Source organism: Balaenoptera acutorostrata, chromosome 15, assembly GCF_949987535.1.
Source record: "Balaenoptera acutorostrata chromosome 15, mBalAcu1.1, whole genome shotgun sequence".
Taxonomy (NCBI): domain Eukaryota; kingdom Metazoa; phylum Chordata; class Mammalia; order Artiodactyla; family Balaenopteridae; genus Balaenoptera; species Balaenoptera acutorostrata.
Genome location: NC_080078.1, coordinates 22,694,541 through 22,721,629, shown reverse-complemented (window position 1 = coordinate 22,721,629; position 27,089 = coordinate 22,694,541). Strand labels below are relative to the sequence as shown.

At 40.7% G+C, this 27,089-nt stretch overlaps 1 protein-coding gene across 7 annotated transcripts; it reads left to right on the top strand.

The window, feature by feature from the left end:
* The first annotated feature begins 20 nt into the window (after positions 1–20).
* Positions 21–26,817, top strand: LYRM1 (LYR motif containing 1). Of its 7 annotated transcripts, none has more exons than XM_057528986.1 (5): positions 21–104; positions 2,701–2,803; positions 20,201–20,359; positions 24,856–24,964; positions 25,759–25,881. In XM_057528986.1, exons 3-5 carry the CDS (start codon positions 20,201–20,203, stop codon positions 25,863–25,865), a joined length of 375 nt encoding a protein of 124 aa, XP_057384969.1. In that variant the 5' UTR covers positions 21–104; positions 2,701–2,803; the 3' UTR covers positions 25,866–25,881. The 7 variants fall into 7 exon arrangements, with proteins under 7 accessions (XP_057384969.1, XP_007190031.2, XP_057384965.1 ...); XM_007189969.3 differs by lacking the exon at positions 21–104 and adding an exon at positions 115–431 and having other exon boundaries at positions 24,856–24,948; positions 25,759–26,817; XM_057528982.1 differs by lacking the exon at positions 21–104 and adding an exon at positions 115–431.
* Positions 26,818–27,089: the final 272 nt, after the last annotated feature.

Below are 27,089 nucleotides of genomic sequence, written 5' to 3'. Positions count from 1 at the left end.
CCGCAAGCCGCCCGCTCCAGGACGCGGAATAGGAGAGGGGCGGGTAGGGAAAGAGTGGCAGTTTGCGTCACGACGTACGCAAAGACGTACGAAGCCGTCGCCAAGTAAGGGCAAAGACCTAGCGACGCGGAGGGAGAGCTGGGAGGAGATGGACTGGACCATATTTTTGGCTGTGATGGGGGGAGAGAGGAGAACTAAAGGGAGAAAAGGGAAATAAGGAAAGGATGAACTTAGATATATTGTTGGCTGTACGGCGGAGCGTGGTCTAGCGTTTGAAATTTAAAGAAGGCTCGAGCCTACCCTCGACCTGGGACTGATACTCCCACAGAGGTCCGTCCGGTGGTTTGGTACGGCCTGGCCCACCGGACCTGCCAGAGCTCAGTCGGCCGCAGCTCAGCTGGGCTCCCGGCGCCGCCTCCTCCCAGCCTGCGGTAGGCTGCCGGGCTTCTGTGGGTGGGGGAAGGCTGGACTGATGCAGCGTGAGTGTAGAGAATGGAGACGCTGACTCCTGGCGCGGGAGACTGGGGGAAGGGGTTGGCTCCCCAGGGGCAGGGATGGGGGGGCGGGGTGCGACGTTGCTAGGAGACGAGCCTGTGTGACCCCTCCGCCCCCCCAGCCTCGCGAGGGCGGCTCGGTGTCACCGCCGCTGGCCTCGGCAACTTGCTAAGGGAAGCGGCTTGAGGGCCAGGAAGGGGAGTCCTGGTTTGGGAACGCTGAAATGCTGGTTTGGGGCCCATCTGAGACTTCTCAATCCTTTGGATTCCCGAATGTAAATGGGAGATTAGTAGGGGCAAATCCGGGGCGAGAGGCGTCTAGCTGAGGAAGGTTGACACAGACGAGTCCCCTACACGATACTGAGATTTTCTAAGATAATGAGAACCAGCTTCTTAAATCCCTCGGTCCGCCAAAGGCGTTGCTCCATGACTTTTTATTCGAGTCCGGGAGAAAGTTAAAAAGTAAATCAGTAAGATATCAGCAAGTGAGAAATGCCCCAAAGGTAGTAGTATCAGATGAAGTGGTAGAAGATGGGGGGAGGGCCACTCTAAATCGGATAAGTCTGTTCAGAGGAGGCCGGGTTTACAGAAGTCCGAGAAAAGAGGGAAGCTAGGGAATGAGCTTTCTAGGTGGAGAAAAGAACCAACAGGAAGGGATCTGAGGAAGGAAATGGCGAGAAGGCCATGTGCTTGGAGTAGAAAGGAAAGAACCAGAGCCAGAGTGGTCTGTGATGGAGAAGTGGCAGGGCCTGATGAAGCATAGCCTTTTAGCTCAAGGTGAGGGTTTGGCTGTTTTTTAAATGGAGGGTTTTAAGAAGGAGTGACCAGATCTGATTTACATTTTTAGAAAATCATTCTTGGTTACTGGATAGAGAAGGGTAGACGTAGTGAGACCTGCTAGGAGGCTGTTGCAGTAGGGCCAAGGGGGAGGTGACAGTAGTGTTGTATTCACGTTGGAAATGGAGAGAATTAAATTTGGAATGTACTCTGAAAGTCGAGCTTGCAGGACTTGCTGCCAAATTGGATGTGAAGTGTATGGGAAAGGAAGGAACCAAGGATGACTCCGCAGAGAAAATAGTTTGTAAGGCACTACTATTCTTTTGAACATACTAGTTTTGATAAGTCTATTAATGGTCCAAGTAAAGATGTTGAGAAGTTAAATATACAAGTTAAGGGAAAACTCAGAGAGATAATAAATGTAGCAGTTTATTCCTGGATCACCTAAGAAGAGGGTGCAGATAAAGAGGAAGGCCTCTAAACTCCTTGGGGCTCTTTACATGTAGAGATGATCCAGAGAAGGAAAAGCCAGCAGAGGAGACTCTTCACACACACAAAGCCTCCAAGATGGAAGGAGGCCCTGTAATATCCTTGAATAATGGGACCCACCCTCATAATCATTGATACTCATTCTCAAAGGCCTGGCTCAGATCTCTTTCCTCCTTTCCTCTCCCAGCTGTCAGTGCTTTTGGACTCCTGTTTAGGTGATTTGTGTTCATTATAGCAAACCTTACTTTGCTTATTAATTGTTTATACGTCTGACTACCCTGTGAACTATTTCTTCTTTGTGCCCTGCTGGCTCCTATTTCAGAGCCTTGCCCATGGACCCAACATATAGGAACACTGTGTCCATAATGTATCAACCATGGACTTCAACAGCTTCTGACAAAGGTGCATTTGTCCCCGCTGTTGCTGCCACCTCCACCACTAGATATGGTTGATTTCATAAACTCTAGAAAGGGTATCAGAAGAATAATCAGAAGGCCTGGGTTTCAGTCTTGCATCTTTACTGACCAGCAGAATGGCCTTGAATAAGACCCTTTTCTTTGAGTTTAGGGGTTGGCCTAGATTACAGATTACAAACTGGTGAGACAGATATTGCCTGCAAACGTGGCTTGGCCCACAGATTGATTTAAATTATTTTTTAAAATTTACTTACCAAATTTAAAAATCTGATTTTCAGCTTCATTTGAAAAATGAGACAATCTGGCAACACCAGCTTGAGGTTCCTACAGAGCAACAGTCAGCTGGAGCCAATGAGATTCTTCTCCCTTCCTCTACCAGCCTAACACCTGTGGGCATCTGATTTGCAGTTTTTTGGTCTAGAGCTCTGCTGTCCATATGTAGGCACAAGCTACATGTAGCTATTTAAATTTAAATGAAGTAAAATTTAAAATGCAGTTCCTCAGATGTACTAACCATATTTCAGATGCCCAGTGCCAGTGGCTACCCTGTTGGACAGCGAAGATATAGAACATTTCCATCATTGAAGAACATTCTGTTGGTCACTGTTGGCCTGGAGAAACTCGAAGGTACTCTGGGTGCTAATCATTCTGCGCACTAAAGGTGGACAGTCATTGCTCCTACTCTAAAGGAACTTTGTCTAGTAAAGAGCTCCCATGCTTCTGCAGGTGGGGAAAGTTGCTTATTCAATAGGTGGAGGGTACTTGGAAACTCTCGTGAAGGCGGAGACCTCCTGTGCAGGGTGAGGGTTATATATCAGGTGGTTGGATCAAGGGTTAGGTGTATCTAGTGTTATATAACCAGAGCCCTTTTGTCTGTTTCTTAATCCAGTTTCTTAGGAAATTATCACAAAGAAGGGGTTTGAATGTTTTTTTTTTTGTTTTTGTTTTTTTTTTAGGAATTCCTTTATTTTTATTATTTATTTATTTATTTATTTATTTTTGGCTGTGTTGGGTCTTCGTTTCTGTGCAAGGGCTTTCTCTAGTTGCGGTAAGCGGGGGCCACTCTTCATCGCGGTGCGCGGGCCTCTCACTATCGCAGCCTCTCTTGTTGCGGAGCACAGGCTCCAGACGCGCAGGCTCAGTAGTTGTGGCTCACGGGCCCAGTTGCTCCGCGGCATGTGGGATCTTCCCAGACCAGGGCTCGAACCCGTGTCCCCTGCATTAGCAGGCAGATTCTCAACCACTGCGCCACCAGGGAAGCCCTTGAATGTTTTAATTTAAATGTTTTGTGTTCTCTTGACTTCCCTAGTTCCTATGAAGGGTTCAAATCCTGGGTAGTTACGAACAAATGACTGGGGTTGATCTTCAGCATTGACCAAGTTTTCACCCATTGCCATCACATACACACAACACCCCAGACACACACCTCCTACTTCTGGTAACTTGTTCTCACTACCTCTGATTGACCCTTACCTTGTCTTTGTCTCTTAAAATATGATGATAAGGAAACAGTTGCTTCCATTTCTTTTGAATTGAGAGACTGAAACTTGGTTTCCATATGGAGTTTCTATCCCTGAGGGGGCAAATTGCTGTACATCTCTTGGATACAAGAGCCTGATTGGAGTTCCCCTTACAAGTATAAGCTTGTGTGTGCTCCTGTGCTGATATATTTAGGATGAATATATGTGCCTTACATGATCTTGTTTGGGATAGTTTAGAAATCTTTCAGACATAAATATTTTTGGTTTTTCCCTGTCTTCTGAAGATTTCCCATGTTACGGGGCCTAACCTAATTTCTTTTCCTTTAGATAAAAATATGATATACCCTTTTCTCCCTGACCCGTATCTCTGACATACCATATTGTCAATTTCTGTGTAAAAAGATGCTGTTTCAGAGAATAGCCGTGGTATGATTAAGTACACCACACAAGCATATCCTGAGATATACGAAACAGTGTGTGGCATTACACTTCCCCTTTTGGATTCTAGTAACCAAAAACTGAATCCAGGTCAGGAAACAAGTCCATGGGGCGTGTGTGGGGCAGGGAGATGGGGGCACTTGGTTTAGCTTGAAGGTTATTCAATTTAGGTAAGATGATACTGTATAGGATATAGGAATACATCAGAAAGTCGGGAAGGATAACGGATCTACGAGAAAAGTGCACCCGAAGGATAAGCAAGGAGTAAGAGATAAAGGAAGAAAAATAGGAAGGGAAGCTTGCTCATGCCCTTGGTGTTGGCACCTGCATTGTATTTCCAGTAAGAAGTCTGCTCTGTGGTCTAAAGATAAGCGATGCCTCGGGCAGGGTTATTTACTCATACTGAAGAACAATAGCTCTTTACTGTGCAGGGATTATTAATGATCAGAGGGAAACAGCTTTAGGAAAATCCATTACTGCCACAAAGCGATAATTTCACCAGCAGGCAGCAAAGTTTAGCAGAGATAAAAGAGGCCTCACTGTTCCTCCTTTATTTCCTCCTTTTCAGGTAACATTTGCCTTTGTTAACTCCCAATGCTAAGTGATTTACATGGATTATTATGAACAATCCTCAAAACAACTCTTTGAAGAAGGTTCTGTTGTTTCCCCATTTTAAGAAACTGAGGCTCAGGAAGATTAATATCTTGCCTGATGTGGTGAAGTCAGGATTCAAACCCAGATCATTCCAGAGCCCATTAGTTCATTGTTTGTATTATATCTCCTGTCCTTTACATCTGTGGAAAAATTTTGAATGCCTAAAATCAAGGTAGTCATTCTCTATTCTGCTATCTGGGGCAAGAAAATCTGTTTGCTTTGACATTATAAGAATGCTTCAGTTCCCTGGAGGTTTTCCAAATGACAAAAGCTTTAAGTTATAATTTTTTAGGTTGGTTTTGAACCCTCATCATTTGGGTGCAATGGACCTTATTCCCCCAAAGGATTGTTCTTAAGAAAAAAAATATCAAAAACTCATTTTTCTATATGTTTGATTCTAAGCTTCCTGGAAATACAGTATATCATTTCAGTCCTGTGGACAAACCCTAAGTGGCCTTAAGAGAACTTAAGAGTGAGGGTTATGTAACAGCTGTGTATACTGCCCTAGATGGAAGTGAGAAGACTGCCTCGCCAAATAACACTTAATCTTCAATTCTCACCCTGACACCCACAGTGCCACTCTTGAAAACATCACTGTGAGGGTTAATTAGTATTTTTAAATGCTCTAGGGTCTTCTGTTGCGAAACCTGATCCAAATACCACTGCATATATCTCAGGATGAGAGTGGTAATTACTGGTGATTATTCTGTGTGGGTAAATTTTTTCTTCTAACAAATGTATTTCAAGCTCCAACTCTGGGCCAGGCCTAGGAGTGTAATGGATGAGACAGGGTCCCAACCTGCTTCTCTCTTCCCCTCCCAAAACACACACAGTGGAGGAAGAAACATAAGTCAAACAGAAAATTACAATAGAGTAGAATGAACATTATGATAGGGGTATACACCAGAGCAGGGACGCTGACCCAGTGTGAAGAAGGCACCCCGTGAAAAGTGATGAAAGCCAAAGGATGAGAATCAGCAGTTAAGCAAAAAAAGAATATTTCAGTTGTATGGGTTGGGGCCTTCCATTTGGCAAAAAGAAGGAGTCCCAGATCTAAGAAGATAGGGCAGCAGGACACGGGATAGGTCACCAGTGGTACGTGGTGAACACATATGATGGATTTCACTGGGTGAGTTTCATTATCACCCTCCCCCCAAATCATAAAGTAGTTGGGAGAGAAATTTGACTACATTATATTCATTGGTTATGATTTTTTAAATTTACACCTAAGGACAGATCTTGAAAGAATGGAGTCTCCTTCCACCTGGGGTTTGAAAGTCAGTTAATTTCCCTTGCCTTTTCTGTCCCTTGTTTGTACTGCAACACTTTTTCTTCAGTAGAAGGCAAAGCCTCATGGGAGTGCAACATTTGGAATTTTGACATTCCTGAGACCAGAGTCATACTTCTATAAATTTCATCTGAGGAAAGGGAATTTTCATCTCTGCTCTTAAACTTCTAAGTGTTCATGCAGTGATGCTTTTTCCAAAGGTGAAAGAAAGTGTTCCAAAGGTGGGGAAAAGGGTGAAGTGGATAAAGCCCCTAGTCCTGGCAAATCTTCCTACAGGCCTCCTGCAAAACTAGATCTAGACATGCCAAGTATATAGACCCTTTCACTGTATTTTCATTCTCCAGAGCAAGTAGAAGAGTGAGTGGGTGGTGCTTTTTTTTTTTTTCCCCTAGGAAATTGATCACTGCCTGTTTGGAGTCCCCATTACTGACTCCAAAATAAAAACAGGGAAAAGCTTTCAGTCAGGGAAATAATCATTCAGCTTTTTTGGCTCTTAATCCCAGTTCTCCTGTCAGTTAGGTAGCATTAGGCAAGACTCTTCACCATCTGCAAGACTGGTAGAATCACAGGTACTTATGATACAGTTTGAAATCCAGCATGTTTTTAAAAATGTAAATCAGACCATGATACTCTTACTTGCTTAAAACCTACCACTGTCTTCCTTTTGCTCTTAGACTACAAATCAAACTCCTTTCCAAGGCCTACTCTCCCAGCCTGTGCTGGATTCTGTCCACCTGTGGTCCCACTTCCCCTATAGGCTCTCAACTGTATTAACACTGACGTTGGTTCCCACCTCATAGCCTTTGTTCCTGCTGTTCTTTCTTCCTGCATCACCTTCCCCTGAACTCTTCCCATTAATAGGTTCCTGAACACCATTCAAGACTCAGCTCAAATGTCACTGACCACCCAAAATAACATAACCCCCACCTCTGCTCATTCATATCATATTACTGTTTCATTCCTTGAGAGCACGTATAACCAAAATTATACAAAAATTTTTCTTGTATATCATCTGCCTCTGCCACTAGGATATAAGCTCTAGGAGGACAGGGGACCGTGGCTGCTTGTTTATCACTGTATGCCTAGCCTGGCACATGGGCACTGAATAAATGTTGGATGGATGGATAGATGCTTGGGAGGAAAGAGTAAGACCTGCAGGGTAGTAGCACTGTCATGAGTGCTGGTATCTCTTATGTGATGTCAGCTCCTTTGGAGCGTCAGGGACAGGGTTGCCGCAGGGAACAGAAGAGCACAGCAGTCCAGTTAAGTGCACAGCCTCCTCTGAAGGTGCTGGTGTGTAACATCATTACTGAGGAAGGACAGTTGCAGGGGAGGGGCAGATGGTATATGGAAAACCTTATAAAAGGGTAATTGCAATTCAATCAGGGTGCAAAAAGAATGGTCTTTTGCTCTTTGTAGGAAGGGAGTAGAATTTAGTTCCCATTGTCACAACTGGCTAAGTTCTTTAAAGCAATCAGCAGACATTCAACCACATTTACTGAGATTGAGCAGCCTATTTAGTGATTAGGAGTTGGGGCTCTGACTCCACACTATCTGGTTTTGAATCCTGGCTCCACCTCTTCCTCGCCATGTGACCTTGCTCAAGTTACTTAACCTCTTTTGGCATCAGGTTCCTCCTTTGTAAAACAGGATAATGTAGTATTTACCTGATAGAACTGTGACGATTATGGGAGTTAATATATGTGTGTAAAGTACGTAGGAAGCCTAGCACAGAGGAAGTGCAAAGTAAATGTAGCTATTACTGTTATTATTATCATTCTTATTATTATTATCCTTTTATTATTATTATTATCCTTATTATTATTCCTTTAATGAGCAAAATGCAGTCCCTGCCCTCCAGGAATTCAGAGACTCTGGGAAGAAAAAGACAGTGAAACTGCACAGAACAATAGCTGGATGTGATAGAAGCAGAGAAAAAGGTGCTCCAGAAAAGCCTGAGAATAAACTGGTGTCTACAAGTTGAGGTGGCCAGCAGAAAACAGGCATTCTAAGTGAAATGTTCAGCAGAATAAACACCACAGCAGGGTGCCTTATAGCTACAGTTCCCAGACTCAGGTTTTTTGGGACTCCACATCACAATTTCTGCTATTATTTACCTATGTTTTTTTGTTTTGTTTTGTTTTGTTTTTTTGGCCACACTGCGCAGCATGCCGGATCTTACCCCGACCAGGGATTGAACCCCATGCCCCCTGCAGTGGGAGCGCAGTCTTAAGCACTGGACACCAGGGAAGTCCTACCTATGTTTTAAACCAGCTTAAAAGTTTCTGTTATGTGTTTAAAGGTAGCTCTATATCACTACAAAATAGAAATCACTTTAAATCACGTGTTTGTTGGGCTATTAAAACACATTAAGGGATCACACTAAGAAAATAAATATTTTCTTGTACATCAAAAATTACCTCCCCAACCAGTCTTTGGGACACTTGCTTTAAGGAAAACTTCTGACTATGACCTGAAGCCAAAATGTACTAGCAGCAATATTTGTCAGCCCTTTTTTAATGGTACAGGCTGCACATGGTAGGTGCTTGGTAATGAGTTTTATCCTGGCACTGTGTTTATGCATGAAATACGATTTGAAGAAAAGAGCCCAGTTTCCAGTCACAATTCCTCCCAGGCACACTTCCTATCCCTTATCTTTCCTCATTCTGGGATTTGAGGGTTAAGGAAGTACAAAGCAGAATTTGAAGAAATATCAGTCTCAGAATAAAAGTTATAAAACTTTAACTGTAAAAATTCTTTAAGAACTGACTTCACAGGCAGTTGAGACTGAAGTTCAGTTGTGGTCCTCTAAACAATTTCATATTCCTGATGTCGACCATGGGAGAATCCCAGCAGACCCCACTGCATCAGGTCAACCCCTGATACTAGGGAAGAAGAAGAAGGTCTGACTCGGCCTTTCATCAATAGTGAGAGATCATTGATAGTTTTAGAGGAATAAAAGTTGGTTTCAAGCCATCATACCATAGGGAGGAAGACTCTCAGGGAAAAGTCACTTTTCCTAAACAAGTTGCTTCCTGGGAATAAAAATATAAAAGAAGAGAGCTTTTTAACAATTTTTTAATTTATATGGCTGATTTTGTTTCTAGAATCACAAGCTTTGTAACAACGACTTGCGAATAGTACATAATGGAGAACACAGCTTTAGACTGTGGAAATCTTTTGGACTGTGTTTTCCGGATCACCTGATGTTGGCGAGGAAGACATCACTTATTTCCCTTTCAGGATTAGTTTTCAAAACACTTAAACGTTAAAGGGTTTTGAAAATGGTCTTATTAAATACCAATTGTTAGTTCTGCTTGTTACCTTAAATACCATACTTGCAGGGCATGTGTATCAGCTTATGGTATGTGATCAGTTATAGTTTGAAGCTGTGGTTCAGACAGTAGTAAAAACAAAGAAATGAAAGTCAGACTTTGGAGAAGGTTGCTGCTGTTTTAATATGCCATACTGCCTTCACTTTCCTCCTTAAGTGTCATGCAGTCAAGGAAGTTTCTTCTGTTAATGACAGGGAAGTGAAGCAGTCATTAATAGAGGTTAGTTGCAGACTCTGTTCCTCAGAGGAACTGACTCATGTATTTTCATACGAAACCATGGAGTTTTAGGGAGAGCCAGAAACTCAGAAACCTGTTTCCTTACCAGGAAAAACATCATCAGTTCATCTGAGTTTTCATTACAATTAGCCACAATGCATGATGATCTCTCTTGGTTTATATGAATTCCTTTTAAGCATTTTGTCCTGTGAGGTATAATGGATATCAGGTATGTCCTTTTAACTTTTGAATTGGGTGAAGTAGTGATTTCAAGCTTTTCATCAGATGGTTAAGCCTTGGTTCATTCCTCATTGCTTAAGAAAGGTCATCAGGGTCAGGGTAAGTAAGAGGTGCAATCATACTCAAAAGAGACATTCTCTCTAAGGTGAAGTCCTTCCAATTACTTAGAATTTCTAGATAAACACAGCTCCTTCCAGCTCCCATCTGCTTTCTTTAGCTGCCTAAATTCTCATAAGCTCAGGACCACCCTAAAGCATGCAGTCTCCATGTATTACCCCTCCCCCTTGGGTTGGAAATGGGTCTGTTCTCAAAGGGCAATGAGCAGCCTACTTCTCAACAGATGACCTGTTTGAGGAAAGCCCAGGACTCATAATGAGGTGTCCCAGTGCCTGGTCCTGCTACTCACTTGCTAAATCTGTCTTCCTTGTCTTCCCAGCCTGGTAATTTGTTAAAGGCAGTACAGTGTTCATTCTCCTAAATTTGACTAATCGCAATCCTCTAGTAGTGGGATTTTTTTTCATATCTTCTCTGAATTTCCTTTTTTTTTTTTTTTTTTTTTTTTTTTTTTTTAATGAGGATCTTGAATCAGATGCGTATGTTTTGATTGATTGATTGATTGATTGATTTTTTGGCTGTGTTGGGTCTTCGTTTCTGTGCGAGGGCTTTCTCCAGTTGTGGCAAGCGGGGGCCACTCTTCATCGCGATGCGCGGGCCTCTCTCGTTGCGGAGCACAGGCTCCAGACGCGCAGGCTCAGCAGTTGTGGCTCACGGGCCCAGCCGCTCTGCGGCATGTGGGATCTTCCCAGGCCAGGGCTCGAACCCGTGTCCCCTGCATTAGCAGGCAGATTCTCAACCACTGCGCCACCAGGGAAGCCCTGAATTTCCTTTTTTTTAAATCGAGGTATAGTTGATTTACAATATTATATTAGTTTCAGGTGTACAACATAGTATATATATATATATATATATATATATATATATCACATCTTCTTTATCCATTCATCTGTTGATGGACACTTAGGTTGCTTCCCTATCTTGTCTGTTGTAAATAATGCTGCTGTGAACACTGGGTGCAGTTATCTTTTTGAATTAGTGTTTTTTTCAGATATGTACCCCAGGAGTGGAATTGCTGGATCATATGGTAATTCTATTTTTAGTTTTTTGAGGAACCTCCATACTGTTTTCCATAGTAGCTGCACCAAGTTGCATTCCCACCAACAGTTCCCTTTTCTCCACACCCTCGCCAACATTTGTTATTTATGTTCTTTTTGATGATAGCCATCTGACAGGTGTGAGGTGATATCTCATCATGGTTTTGATTTGCATCTCTCTGATGATTAGCAATGTTGAGCATCTTTTCATGTGACTGTTGGCCATCTCTGTGCCTTCTTTGGAAAAATGTCTATTCAGGTCTTCTGCCCATTTTTTAATCAGGTTGTTTTTTTGATGTTTAGTTATATGAGCTGTTTATATATTTTGCATGTTAACCCCTTATTGGTCATATCATTTGCAAACATTTTCTCCGATTCAGTAGGTTGTCTTTTCATTTTGTTGATGGTTTCCTTTTCTGTGAAAAAGCTTATAAGTTTACTTAGGTCCCATTTGTTTAGTTTTGCTTTTGTTTCCTTTGTCTTAGAAGACAAGTCAAAAAAAACTTGCTACGATTTATGTCAAAGAGTGTTCTGCCTATGATTTCTCCTAGGAGTGTTATGGTTTTCAGTCCTATATTTAGGTCTTTAATCCATTTTGTGTTTATTTTTATAAATGATGTGTGATGCTATTTTGATAACTGTAGCTTGGTAGTATAGTCTGAAGTCAAGGAGCATGATACCTCCAGCTCTGTTCTTTCTGAAGATGCTTTGGTTAATCAGAGTCTTTTGTGTTTCCATACAAATTTTAAAATTATTTGTTCTAGTTCTGTGAAAAATGCCACTGGTATTTTGACAGGGATTGCATTGAATCTGTAGATTGCCTTGGGTAGTATGGTCATTTTAACAATGTTAATTCTTCCAATCCAAGAACATGGTATATCTTTTCATCTGTTTGCATCCTCTTCAGTTTCTTTCATCAGTGCCTTATAGTTTTCTGAGTACAGGTCTTTTACCTCCTTGGTAGGTTTATTCTGAGATAGTTTATTCTTTTTGATATGATGCTAAATAGGATTGTTTCCTTGATTTCTCTTTCTGATAGTTTGTTGTTTGTATAGACAAGTGCAACAGATTTCTATATATTAATTTTGTATCCTGCAACGCTACTGAACTTATTGATGAGCTCTAGTAGTTTTCTGGTGGCATCTTTAGAATTTTTTATGTATGGTATCATGCCATCTGCAAACAGTGACAGTTTTACTTCTTCCTTTCCAATTTGCATTCCTTTTATTTCTTTTTCTTCTCTGATTGCTATGGCTAGGACTTCCAAAACTATGTTGAATTAAAAAATTGGTGAGAGTGGGCTGCTTTCAGCTTTTCATCATTGAGTATGTTACCTGTGGGTTTGTCATATATGACCTTTATTATTTTGTGAGATGTCCCCTCTATGCCCACTTTCTGGGGAGTTTTTATCATAAATGGATGTTGAATTTTTTTTTTTCACTTTTTTTTTTTTTTTTTTTGACCACACCATGCAGCATGCAGGATATTAGTTCCCTGACCAGGGATCGAACCCATGCCCCCTGCAGTGGAAGCATGGAGTCTTAACCACTGGACCACCAGGGAAGTCCCAAATGGATGTTGAATTTTGTCAAAAGCTTTTTCTGCATCTATTGAGATGATCCTATGATTTTTAGTTTTTAATTTGTTGACATGGTGTATCACATTGATTGATTTGCAGATATTGAAATCCCACTTAATCATGGTGTATGATCCTTTTGGTGTCTTGTTGGATTTGGTTTGCTAATAATTTGTTGAGGATTCTTGCATCTACGTTCATCAGTGATACTGGCCTGTAATTATCTTTTTTTTGTGATATCTTTGTCTGTTTTTGATATCAGGGTGATGCTGGCCTCATAGAATAAGTTCAGAAGTGTTCCTTCCTGTGGAATTTTTTGGAATAGTTTGAGAAGGATAGGTGTTAACTCTTCTCTAAATGTTTGGTAGATTTCACCTGTGAAGCCCTCTGGTCCTGGATATTTGTTTGTTGGGAATATCTAAATTACTGATTCAATGTCATTACTGGTAATTGGCCTGTTCATATTTTCTTTTTCTTTTTTTTTGAATTTTATTTTATTTATCTTTTTATACAGCAGGTTCTTATTAGTTATCTATTTTATACATATTAGTGTATAGATGTCAATCCCAATCTCCCAATTCATCCCAGCACCACCCCCACCCCCCTCTGCCGCTTTCCCCCCTTGGTGTCCACATTTGTTCTCTACATATGTGTCTCTATTTCTGCCTTGCAAACTGGTTCATCTGTACCATTTTTCTGGATTCCACATATATGTGTTAATATACGATATTTGTTTTTCTCTTTCTGACTTACTTCACTCAATATCACAGTCTCTAGGTCCATCCACATCTCTACAAATGACCCAATTTTGTTCCTTTTTATGGCTGAGTAATATTCCATTGTATATATGTACGACATCTTCTTTATCCATTCGTCTGTCGATGGACATTTAGGTTGCTTCCATGACCTGGCTATCGTAAATAGGGCTGCAATGAACATTGGAGTGCATGTGTCTTTTTGAATTATGGTTTTCTCTGGGTATATGCCCAGTAGTGGGATTGTTGGGTCATATGGTAATTCTATTTTTAGTGGGGTTTTTTTTGAAGAAACTACAATTATTTTTACTTAAAAATTTGAAAGTGAAATATTATATTTATTGCCTTATTTTTTAAACATCTTTATTGGAGTATAATTGCTTTACAATGTTGTGTTAGTTTCTGCTGTACAGCACAGTGAATCAGCTATACGTACACATATATCGCCATATCCCCTCCCTCTTGTGTCTCCCTCCCACCCTCCCTATCCCACCCTCTAGGTGGTCACAAAGCACCGAGCTGATCTCCCTGTGCTATGCGGCTGCTTCCCACTAGCTATCTATTTTACATTTGGTAGTGTATATATGTCAATGCCACCCTCTCACTTCGTCCCAGCTTACCCTTCCCCCTCCCCATGTCCTCAAGTCCATTCTCTACATCTGCGTCTTTATTCCTGTCCTGCCCCTAGGTTCTTCAGAACCTTTTTTTTTTTTAATTTTTTAGATTCCATATATATGTGTTAGCATACGGTATTTGTTTTTCTCTTTCTGAATTACTTCACTCTGTATGACAGACTCTAGGTCCATCCACCTCACTACAGATAGTTCAATTTTGTTTCTTTTTATGGCTGAGTAATATTCCATTGTATATATGTGCCACATCTTCTTTATCCATTCATCTGTCAATGGACACTTAGGTTCTTCCATGTCCTGACTATTGTAAATAGTGCTGCAGTGAACATTGTGGTGCATGACTCCTTTTGAATTACGGTTTTCTCAGGGTATATGCCCAGTAGTGGGATTTCTGGGTCATATGGTAATTCTATTTTTAGTTTTCTAAGGAACCTCCATACTGTTCTCCATAGTGACTGTATCAATTTACATTCCCACCAACAGTTCAGGAGGGTTCCCTTTTCTCCACATCCTCTCCAGCATTTGTTGTTTGTAGATTTTCTGATGATGCCCATTCTAACCAGTGTGAGGTGATACCTCATTATAGTTTTGATTTGCATTTCTCTAATAATTAGTGATGTTGAGCAGCTTTTCATTTGCCTCTTGACTATCTGTATGTCTTCTTTGGAGAAATGTCTATTTAGGTCTTCTGCCCATTTTTTGATTGGGTTGTTTGTATTTTTAATATTGAGCTGCAAGAGCTGTTTATATATTTTGGAGATTAATCCTTTGCAAATATTTTCTCCCATCCTGAGGGTTGTCTTTTTGTATTGTTTATAGTTTCCTCTGCTGTGCAAAAGCTTTTAAGTTTCATTAGGTCCCATTTGTTTATTTTTGGTTTTGTTTTCATTACTCTAGGAGGTGGATCAAAAAAGATCTTGCTGTGATTTACGTCAGAGTGTTCTGACTACGTTTTCCTCTAAGAGTTTTATAGCGTCTGGTCTTACATTTAGCTCTTTAATCCATTTTGAGTTTATTTTTGTGTGTGGTGTTAGGGACTGTTCTAATTTCATTCTTTTACATGTAGCCGTCCAGTTTTCCCAACACCACTTATTGAAGAGACTGTCTTCTCTCCATAGATTAGTTTACCATAGGTGCGTGGGTTTATCTCTGGGCTTTCTGTCCTGTTCCTGTTCTATATTTCTGTTTTTGTGCCAGTACCATACTGTCTCGATGACTGTAGTTTTGTAGTATAGTCTGAAGTCAGGGAGTCTGATTCCTACAACTCTGTTTTTTACCCTCAAGATTCCTTTGTCTATTCAGGGTCTTTTGTGTCTCCACACAAATTTTAAGATTTTTTGTTCTAGTTCTGTAAAAAATGCCACTGGTAATTTCATACGGATTGCATTGAAATCCTAGATTGCTTTGGGTAGCATATTCATTTTCTCAATATTGATTCTTCCAATCCAAGAACCTGGTATATCTCTTCATCTGTTTGTGTCATCTTTGATTTCTTTCATCAATGTCTTATAGTTTTCTGAGTACAGGTCTTTTACCTCCTTAGGTAGGTTTATTCCTATGTATTTTATTCTTTTTGTTGCAATGGTGAATGGGATTGTTTTCTTAATTTCTCTTTCTGATTTTTCGTTGTTAGTGTATAGGAATGCAAGAGATTTCTGTGCATTAAGTTTGTATCCTGCAACTTTACCAAGTTCATTGATTAGCTCTAGAAGTTTTCTGGTGGCATCTTTAGGATTATATATGTATAGTATCATGTCATCTGCAAACAGTGACAGTTTTACTTCTTCTTTTCCAATTTGTATTCCTTTTATTTCTTTTTCTTCTCTGATTGCCATGACTAGGACTTCCAAAACTATGTTGAATAATAGTGGCGATAGTGGACATCCTTGACTTGTTTCTGATCTTAGAGGAAATGCTTTCAGTTTTTCACCATTGAGAATGACATTTGCTGTGGGTTTGTCATATATGGCCTTTATTATGTTGAGATAGGTTCCCTCTGTGCCCACTTTCTGGAGACTTTTATCATGAATCGGTGTTGAATTTTGTCAAATGCTTTTTCTGCATCTACTGAGATGATCATATGGTTTTTATTCTTCAGTTTGTTAATATGGTGTATCACATTGATTGATTTGCATACATTGAAGAATCCTTGCATCCCTGGGATAAATCCCACTTGATCATGGTGTATGATCCTTTTAATGTGTTGTTGCATTCGGTTTGCTAGCATTTTGTTGAGAATTTTGCATCTATATTCATCAGTGATATTGGTCTGTAATTTTCTTTTTTTGTAGTATCTTTGACTGGTTTTGGTCTCAGGGTGATGGTGGCCTCGTAGAGTGACTTTGGGAGTGTTCCTTCCTCTGCAATTTTTTGGAAGAGTTTGAGAAGGATGGGTGTGAGCTCTTCTCTAAATGTTTGATAGAATTCACCTGTGAAGCCATCTGGTCCTGGACTTTTGTTTGTTGGGAGATTTTTAGTCACAGTTTCAATTTCAGTACTTGTGATTGGTCTGTTCATATTTTCTATTTCTTCCTGGTTCAGTCTTGGAAGGTATACCTTTCTAAGAATTTGTCCATTTCTTCCAGGTTGTCCACGTTATTGGCATAGAGTTGCTTGTAGTAGTCTCTTATGATGCTTTGTATTTCTGCGGTGTCCATTGTAACATCTCCCTTTTCATTTCTAATGTTATTGATTTGAGTCCTCTCCATCATTTTCTTGATGAATCTGGCTAAAGGTTTATCAATTTTGTTTTTTTTCTCAGAGAACCAGCTTTTAGTTTTATTGATCTTTGCTGTTGTTTTGTTTCTATTTCATTTATTTCTGATCTGATCTTTATGATTTCTTTCCTTCTGCTAACTTTGGGTTTTGTTTGTTTTACTTTCTCTGGTTCCTTTAGGTGTAAGGTTAGATTCTTTATTTGAGATTCTTCTTGTTTCTTGAGGTAGGATTGTATTGCTATAAACTTCCCTCCTAGAACTGCTTTTGTTGCATCCCATAAGTTTTGGATCGTTGTGTTTCATTGTCATTTGTCTCTAGGCATTGTTTTGATTTCCTCTATGATTTCTTCAGTGATCTCTTGGTTATGTAATAATGTATTGTTTAGCCTCCACGTGTTTGTGTTTTTTACGTTTTATTTCCCTGTAATTTATTTCTAATCTCATAGCGTTGTGGTCGGAAAAGATGCTTGATATGATTTCAATTTTCTTAAATTTACTGAGGCTTGATTTGTGACCCAAAATGTGATCTATCCTGGAGAATGTTCCGTGTGCACTTGAGAAGAAAGTGTAATCTCCTGTTTTTGGATGGAATGTCCTATAAATATCAATTAAATCTATCTGGTCTATTGTGTCATTTAAAGCTTGTGTTTCCTTATTAATTTTCTGTCTGGATGATCTGTCCATTGGAAGTGAGGTGTTAAAGTCCCCCACTATTGTGTTACTGTCGATTTCCTCTTTTATGGCTGTTAGCATTCACCTTATGTATTGAGGTGCTCCTATGTTGGGTGCGTATATATCTATAATTGTTATATCTTCGTCTTGGATTGACCCCTTGATCATTATGTAGTGTCCTTCCTTGTCTCTTGTAAGATTCTTTATTTTAAAGTCTATTTTATCTGATATGAGTATAGCTACTCCAGCTTTCTTTTGAGTTCCATTTGCATGGAATATCTTTTTCCATCCCCTCACTTTCAGTCTGTATGTGTCCCTAGGTCTGAAGTGGTTCACTTGTAGACAGCATACATATGGGTCTTCTTTTTGTATCCATTCAGTGAGCCTGTGTCTTTTTGTTGGAGCATTTAATCCATTCACATGTAAGGTAATTATCGATGTGTATGTTCCTATTACCACTTTCTTAATTGTTTTAGGTTTCTTTTTGTAGGTCCTTTTCTTCCCTTGTGTTTCCCACTTAGAGAAGTTCCTTTAGCATTTGTTGTAGAGCAGGTTTGGTGGTGCTGAATTCTCTTAGCTTTCGCTTGTCTGCAAAGCTTTTGATTTCTCTATTGAATCTGAATGAGATCTTTGCTGGGTAAAGTAATCTTGGTTGTATGTTCTTCCCTTTCATCACTTTAAATATATCGTGCCACTCCCTTCTGGCTTGTAGAGTTTCTGCTGAGTAATCAGCTGTTAACCTTATGGGAGTTCCCTTGTATGTTATTTGGCATTTTCCCTTGTTGCTTTTAATAATTCTTCTTTGTCTTTAATTTTTGTCAGTATGATTACTATGTGTCTCGGCATGTTTCTCCTTGGGTTTATCCTGCCTGGGACTCTCTGCACTTCCTGGACTTGGGTGGCTATTTCCTTTCCTTATGTTAGGGAAGTTTTCAACTATAATCTCTTCAAATATTTCCTCAGGTCCTTTCCCTCTCTCTTTTCCTTCTGGGACCTCTATAATGCTAATGTTAGTGTGTTTAATGTTGTCCCAGAGGTCTCTTATGCTGTCTTCATTTCTTTTAATTCTTTTTTCTTTATTCTGTTCTGTGGCAGTGAATTCCACCATTCTGTCTTCCAGGTCACTTATCCGTTCTTCTGCCTCAGTTGTTCTGCTGTTGATTCCTTCTAGTGTATTTTTCATTTCAGTTATTGTAATGTTCATCTCTGTTTGTTTGTTCTTTAATTCTTCTAGGTCTTTGTTAAACATTTCCTGCATCTTCTTGATCTTTGCCTCCATTCTGTTTCTGAGGTTCTGGATCATCTTCACTATCATTATTCTGAATTCTTTTTCTGGAAGGTTGCCTATCTCCACTTCATTTAGTTGTTTCTCTGGGTTTTTATCTTGTTCCTTCATCTGGTACATAGTCCTCTGCCTTTTCATTTTGTCTGTCTTTCTGCGAATGTGATTTACATCCCACAGGCTGCAGGATTGCAGATCTTCTTGCTTCTGCTGTCTGCCCTCTGGTGGATGAGGCTAAGAGGCTTGTGCAAGCTTCCTGATGGGAGGGACTAGTGGTGGGTATAGCTGGGTGTTGCTCTGGTGGGCAGAGCTCAGTAAAACTTTAATCCGCTTGTCTGCTGATGGGTGGGGCTGAGTTCCCTCCCTGTTGGTTGTTTGGCCTGAGGAGACCCAGCACTGGAGCCTACAGGCTCTTTGGTGGGGCTAGTGGTGGACTCTGGGAGGGCTAACACCAAGGAGTACTTCCCAGAACTTCTGCTGCTAGTGTTCTTGTCCTTAGGGTGAGCCACAGCTGCCCCCCACCTCTGCAGGAGACCCTCCAACACAAGCAGGTAGGTCTGGTTCAGTCTCCTACTGGGCCACTGCTCCTTTCCCCAGGTCCTGATGCTGACACTACATTGTGTGTGCCCTCCAAGAGTGGAGTCTCTGTTTCCCCCAGTCCTGTTGAAGTCCTGCAGTCAAATCCCGGAGGGGCCACAAGATCTTCAGTCATCAGAGAGATTTTCTGTTGTACTTATTATACAGTTCTTAGGTGGACAAGGAAGTAGACCAACAATTTTGAGAAATATTTTCAACAAGGTTATGATGAACTAAAAAACAGTTTGCAAGCTGACAAACTCTGGGTGGAATTGAGCCTGCAGATTCATTTTATGTTTGGTACTCGCATTTTCAAAAATAAGGAATTACTGTCTTTTTTGAAGTTTCATATTTTAAAAATCTCGACTGCCACCTATTGTTAAGCTATCAGGAAATCTGGCACCCTTAGGCCCTCAATTCTACATGACAGCAGCTGGCTGGGGCAGAGTAGCAACTGTCCTCTTTCAAGGGGGGACATCCTCTCTAGTTGGCCACTGTCCCCACCCAGCCGGTTTCCCTCATTTTGTTACCTGCCAGGCTCCAGAGGCACTTGAGTTTGCAATCCCTGCATTAAACTCAAGTTCACACTTAACTAGAAAATTCAGTTATTCAAAATGTGGCTTCTCCTGTGCACTCAGGTTAGTGATGTAATTTTACCAGAATACACACTAAAAGCATCATTCCTAAGATATTCTGGCAAAGAATATACTGGTTTAAAGAACACTAAATGTGCATTTTGGTTTTGTCATGTTCATAAAAATGGCCATCATGGCAAACAGCAAGGTTGAGCAACCTTCAACCATGGGATGATGTACAAGGCCATCTAAGAGACTGCTGGTATTCATATAACACCGTCCTGGCAATGCTAGCAAACAGATCTGTTCAGAAAGAGCAGTTATTTCTAGACTAATTAAAGAGCTTGATTTTTAAAAATGTACAGCTGCTTCCCTGCCTACTGTCAAATTGAATTTTTATGTAAATTTTTCCTCTTCTATTTTGGTGGGTCGGAAGATGACAACGGCAACACGACAAGAAGTTCTTGGCCTCTACCGCAGAATTTTCAGGCTTGCGAGGAAATGGCAGGCTGCATCAGGGCAGATGGAAGACACCATTAAAGAAAAACAGTACATATTAAATGAAGCCAGAACACTGTTTCAGAAAAACAGAAATGTAAGTAGGTTCTAGCTGGAGATTGCAAGGAGGAGAGCAATTTCTTGTGGTGCTTGTTCATTTCTTTTCTGTTCTAAAGTTGAGAGGACTGAGCAGCACAAGTCAGAGTGACAGAGTGTGGAGCAGGAAGGGGCCAGAGGCACAACCTAGCTGGCTTGCCCAACCACTGAAAAGCAGAGCCCAGCCCGGGCTTCTCTCTCCAGTCTTTTCAGGTCTCAGTCCAGCGGGTAAGTGGCTCAGCATCTTCAGAAGACCCCATGAGCCAGGTGACCTGAGTCAGGCCAATGAGAATTTTCAGAGTAGGATAGGTTCCTCACACACTGTGCCTGTTGTCAGCCACTCCCACAGGAGGTGTGCAGTTAAATTTGTTTTTTTTTCCGATTCATAAGCTATTCAGAGCCTCCAAGTATAAACCCATTCAGAGGGAAGAGAATAGGATTAAGACAGGGTTCCCTTCATAACTTAGCTTTGAACTCAAGCCTCTTTGGCTAGCAGAGAGACTTTGCCCTTTGGGACCTCAGAATTGGGTAAAACAGTGCCTCCATTTGCTAGTTGAACCCAGACACCAGGGAGCCAAAAACCATTCCAAGAGGCTTGATTTGACAAACCATAAAGCATCTAGCTGTCCGCTCCTTAGGAAGACGGCCTGGCCCTAAGCATGGAAGGAAGCTTTCAGCTCCTGACTTTTCTTGCCTTTTTCTCATTGATCTCATGGATTCAGCACTGTCACTGTTCACTTCGTGAAACTTCCTGACAATTTACTCTCTTTACTTTTCCCTCTCTGGCCCCATCTCAGTCTCCTTTTCTGCCCTGTCTTCTTCACACACACGCCTACCAGCTGTAAGCGTCCTCTGAGGTCAGCCCTCTGCACTGAGGCCCAGAGACCATGGTTCCAGATCCCATATCTTGACCTGTCATCAGCCACCTGCAGGAACTCACCACAAGCATAATAGCCTAAAGCAGAACTCATCTTTCCACAAGAACACCTCCCCTTCCCAGCTTTCCCATTTCTGTCATAGCTTCTGCCACTATTTTGTGACCCATTGCTCTCATTCTTTCATTCAACAAGTAGCTGAGTGTCTACCATGTTCCAAACACCAGACTAGACATCAGGGATATAACTGAGCAAAACCGAGACAGGGTCCCTGAAAGATGTTTCAGAGTTAGATAGAAAGAAATGTAAAATTACAATTGGGGTAGTGCTACACAAGAAACCGTCTCAATCTACAATATCCTTCCCTTCTCATAATTCCCGAAGTCTCCCTGCTTTTTTTTTTTTTCCCCCAAGTGACAGGCAGCAATGGCTGCTATTTTTTTTTAATTAATTAATTTATTTATATTTTTGGCTGTGTTGGGTCTTCGTTTCTGTGCAAGGGCTTTCTCTAGTTGCGGCAAGCGGGGGCCACTCTTCGTCGCGGTGCGCGGGCCTCTCACTATCGCGGCCTCTGTTGTCACGGAGCACAGGCTCCAGACACACAGGCTCAGTAATTGTGGCTCACGGGCCCAGTTGCTCCGCGGCATGTGGGACCTTCCCACACAGGGCTCGAACCCGTGTCCCCTGCATTGGCAGGCAGATTCTCAACCACTGCGCCACCAGGGAAGCCCAGTCTCCCTGCTTTTAATACCAACCTGCTTGTGAACCTTTTCTGCTCTTACCATAGACCATGCATACCACATCAGAGTGTATGTACCCCCCAAGGTCCTGAAATAGTCCTTTGAGGAACAGAAGTAAAATATTGTAAGTGCTGTTTCTATTTATTTTTATTGCTCTTTTAAAAATGTCTATTTTATATATATTTATAATGGAATTATTAATATCTTTAATAAACTTATAAATACACATATGGGGCTCAGAATTTTTTTTTTTTTTTTTTTGGCCACACTGTGTGGCACGTGGGATCTTAGTTCCCTGACCAGGGATTGAACCCAGCCACGGCAGTGAAAGTGCCAAGTCCTAACCACTGGACCACCAGGGAATTCTCAGGGCTCAGAAATTTTTTATTGAAAGAAGTAGATGATCAAAAATTTGCAGACCACTGAGCTATACCTACCCCTAATTAGTTGGTGATATTCTCTTTTTTTTTTTCTTGTTTGTTTCATTTATGTTGGTATGGTCTCCTTAACTAGATTGTCAGTTCCTTGAGCACATAGACAGTTTCTTATCCTTTTCTAGTATATCTCGTGGGCCCTGCCTTGTGGTTGTCACTAAATTAATGAGCATTTACAAATACTTTGATTCAGCTGATCTTCTCCAGGAAGTCTTCCTCCAGTTCTCTGCCCTCACCCAACCCCATGATGGCCACCTACTCTGCTATATAGGAATCTATATAGCAGTCTGTAGCAGTCATTGCCCTTGTTGATTATATACCATTGTGTCAGAGTTGTTCTGCCAAGGTAATATCCTTGATAGTTGAAGGCAGGGACCACGGCCTCACAGTGTCTAGTCTGGTGCTGGGGATATCATAGTAGTATGTGCCCAGTAAACCTTTGCAGGTTCACTCACCTAACTACTGCCCAAGACCCTTTGGGTTTTCAGTTAAGGCAATAATAATCCTTCATTTGCCTCTGCTTGAATTGGCCCAATGTGGTGTGAGCCAGAGGGAGGTGTATTTGCCAGTGGTGAAGCCCGCATGCCTAGAGCCTGTGCGCCGCAACAAGAGAAGCCCCCGCAATGAGAAGCCTGCATGCCTCAACGAAGAGTAGCCCCTGCTCGCCGCAACTAGAGAAAGCCCACGTGCAGCAACGGGGAGACCCAACACAGCCAAAAATAAATAAATAAATTTATAAAAAATAAAATAAAATACATACTTGTTTTACCATGTATTAGAAAGAAAACAGTATCAGATAATTTTGCAAGTACTGTGCTTAGAGAGTCCATTTAAAGAAAAAGTTTAATGTTAGTATAGGTAGTTGTGGATATGGCAGAATCGTGCAGGCAGCCTCTGAATGACTGATTTGGAGAACACTAACCCAACTTGTTCAAATGGACAGCTGGAGCCCCAGGAGCCCTCAGCCCCCTTAACCACATCTTTATTAGGGGCTTCTTTCTTCCTAATCCCTCATGTAGACATAAGTAGTCTCCTGTAACCTCACTTGCTATAAGTGCTTAATAATAACCCAAAGGTATCTCATTAATTGGTCTAAATCCTAATGAGCAAATGAGAACATGGAAATCTACTCCCAAGGTGGACATCAGAGCAATAGCTTCTGAGAAATACAGAGGTCAGAAAGCTGAGCCTCTGTCCCAAGGGACTCAGCTGTGGTTCTTTCTATGTGTTGCAGTTTCTGGAACTTTACTCCAAGAGGTACCATAGGACAGAATGCCCTTGGAATTTCCAAGCCACAATGGCCCCAACTTCACTGTGGGTGTCATCTGGGGCTGATGCAATCCCAGCTCTGCCTTGAGGCCCACTTACAAACTCTTAGCAGAGGCATGTGTTGACTCATTTTCCATCCTCGGAGTGAAATGGTTTCTCCCTGGCTTTCTGCTTTTCAGAATGAACTTTTCATTCCTTTACTTGAAGTTGGACTACCACAATTTAACTGTTTTGAAATTTCAAATGTCATTTCTTTTCCTCGCTAATGAGCAAGACAGTTTACAGTTCAAAATAGAAGGTGGATCATTCTCCAATATCTTACTCGGGGTTTCTAGACAGCACTTGCTGATAATTGGGTTACTTGAAAGTAACTTGATCAACAAGGGGAGGGTATGAAGAAGCACTGTTGTTCATTGTCGGTGGGAATATAATTTATAGATTGTTCTTAGGAATGTAAATTGGTACAGCCTCTTAGAGGGTAATTTGAATCTACAGGGAATATCTGTGAGAATTAAAAAAGCATGAACCCTTTAACCTAGCAGTTCTCTCTCTAGGAAATGATCTTTCAAATATATTTGCATGTGAGCCAAAAAAATTTTTAGAAGGATCCACTGTTTATAATGGCAAAAGATTGGAAATAACCTAAATGTCCATCAGTAGAAGATTGGTTAAATTATAATACAGCCTTATGTTGGAATTTTGTGCAGCTGCTAAAAAGAATGGGGCAGCTCTGTATGTGTAAATATAGAAGGAGCTTCAAGTTGTTAGTGAAAAGGCAAGGTTCAGAACTTTCATTTTTGTAAGAAAAAATGCTAAGTTTATAGAGGTATACTTATATATGCATAGAATATCCCTGGAAGAACAAACAAGAAACTTCTGATAATTGTTGTCTCTGAGAAGGGGAACTGGGAGACAGGAAGAAGAGGGAGACTTTGTTTTACATTATATCCATTTGTATTATTTGAATTATTTTTACCATGTGCTTGTATTATCTACCTCAATAATTTTTAAAAGTTAAATCCACAGGAAATTTTATACTAAATTGCTTTTGATTTTTCAAATTACCAATATTTAATTTAGTGGCTAATGAACTGAAAAAAGTTTAAGAAAATGTGTACCTATACTTTATGTAGCATTGGAAAGATGCTAACAGTCTCACCTATTTTTCCCTTTTAATAGCTCACAGACACAGACCTGATTAAACAGTGTATAGATGAGTGCACAGCCAGGATTGAAATTGGACTGCATTACCAGATTCCTTATCCAAGGCCAGTAAGTGTGACTCCAGGTAACATGTGGTGTGTACTTATCCTTGTCAACCCAGTTATTTCCAAGAATGTGTACCAAGAGGGCCAGTGTTTGCTGAGAAGTCTAGAGCTACTGTAGCAGGCATGTTGGAAATAAGCTACCCTCGCGTGGCCACCAGCCCATCACAACAGACTAAAATGTCAATTGAACGCCTGATTTCTCCTACTTGAACAACTTTCCCTTATATGGAAGGGAAAGCCAGCTCACATTTACATAGCTTTCTCTTCTGACTTTCACCTTTTTTATGGAAATATTTTTATTTTCCTTATTGTAAAACACAGGTTTATTGTTAATGAAAGAATAAAATTCAAATATTAAAGGAATTAATAAGGTAGAAAGTGAAAATTGTCAAAAATTCTCACCCTGTGGAAGTGACCACTATAACTGTTGAGTGGGACCATATGAAATTGCCAATATTCTACTCTTGACCTACAAAAACAGCAATTTTATATTGTATTGGCTCAGCCTAACAGTTTGGTAATATATCCTTTTAGTCTTTTTTTCTATACTCATGTACGTACATTTTCTTTACTTAAAGTACATGGGCAAGTTATTTAACCTGAACCTCCATTTTCTCATCTGTGAATATTAGAATAATAATTCTCTATGAGATTATATTGAGGATTAATGTGTATAAGGACTATAAGGAATAATGAGTCAGTATAGAGTTAGCACTTAGCAGAGAGCATGGTACTTAGTAAATCTTCAGTGAATATAAGCTGCTGCAATGGTTATAATTCTTAATATTTTATTATTATTATTATTATTATTCAGATTCATCTACCTCCTATGGGCCTTACCCCACTACGAGGCCGGGGACTTCGAAGCCAGGAGAAATTGAGGAAATTTTCCAAACCAGTATATCTCAAGTCTCACGATGAAGTTTCCTAACCCAGAAAAAAAAGTTTTTTTCTGAGAATGATGAGCGAACTAGGCCTTAAATGTAAACCAGACAGCAAAGCTCTTCTTGATTAGCAGCAAAAATCCAAATATCTTCTTAAAACCTTCGAAATACTGGTACTCACCCCATGATGTGTGCTCACACATCACTACAGTTTGTCAGGATCTTGCTGCCTGAGTGGACAACACTAACCCTAGAGGTCATGGACCTTAAATCCTCACTGAAGCATCATTTGGAAACAAGACTAAGGCCTGTGGGCAGAAGACTGAAGGGTGACAAAGCTCTTCAAGGGAATGCCGATCACCAGACATGCCAGCTGATATGAAGAAATTAGCCAGTTGCTGGAAGTTCTCATGGCTACTATAAAACTATATACCACCCCTCAGAATATTTTTAGGCTTTTTTTTTCAAGTTATAGATTTGCTTAAAAGTGGGCTTTTTGTGTGGGCTTTGTTGTCTTTTGACGCTTCCAATTTCCACATAAACTCCCCTTAAAAAGCGCATCATTGGATCAATCATGGTTTTTCATTGAAATTTTATGAGACCCATCTCTGCCCCAGACATACACATACACAAAAGTTCATGTCTTAGGTAAATGCATATGTTTAGTTTATCTTAAAGCCTATAATTACTTTGGATACACTTAGGATCTGAAAGGCTCACTAGAAACTCATACTGCATTCATTATGAGAATTTTACATTAACATAATTAGGAAGTACATGAGCTAAGCTGGCTTTCAAATTATATCCAGACTGAAATGGGACAAGTAGAGATCAAAACACAAAGGACTTATACCCCTGCATGTGTGGATACAGGTGAGATTCCCCTGCATGTGTGGATACAGGTGAGTTTCCCATGGCAGTTCATTTGTACGTCAGCGTCATTCCCTCTTACCTCCAAAGGGGCTGGGTAATCACCAATAAAGAAAAATCTCTAGTGATTTTGGTCTCTCTGTACTGTTTTCCAGAATGGCCTTGTGATCCTCAAAAGCAGCAGTTGATAACTTCCTGCCCATACCTAGATTTAGGATTCACTTGTCACACAGATTCTCTAATTTAAAATATGTATATTTCAATTTCAAAACCGGTTCCTGTGAGCAGGAACATACTTTTTCATGCTCAGGATAAGTAAGTATTACAGGGTTTGGCAGTGACACGGAGAGCAAATATCATACTGTGTCAGTAGAGAGATAGCATGTACATA

What these genes read in the sequence shown, in the direction of transcription:
- LYRM1 (XM_057528986.1), top strand. Translation starts at nt 20,201, where the DNA reads ATGACAACGGCAACACGACAAGAAGTTCTTGGCCTCTACCGCAGAATT. An exon ending in TGTTTCAGAAAAACAGAAAT is followed by an intron (nt 20,360 to 24,855) that starts GTAAGTAGGTTC and finishes CCCTTTTAATAG; the next exon opens with CTCACAGACACAGACCTGAT. An exon ending in GCCAGTAAGTGTGACTCCAG is followed by an intron (nt 24,965 to 25,758) that starts GTAACATGTGGT and finishes ATTATTATTCAG; the next exon opens with ATTCATCTACCTCCTATGGG.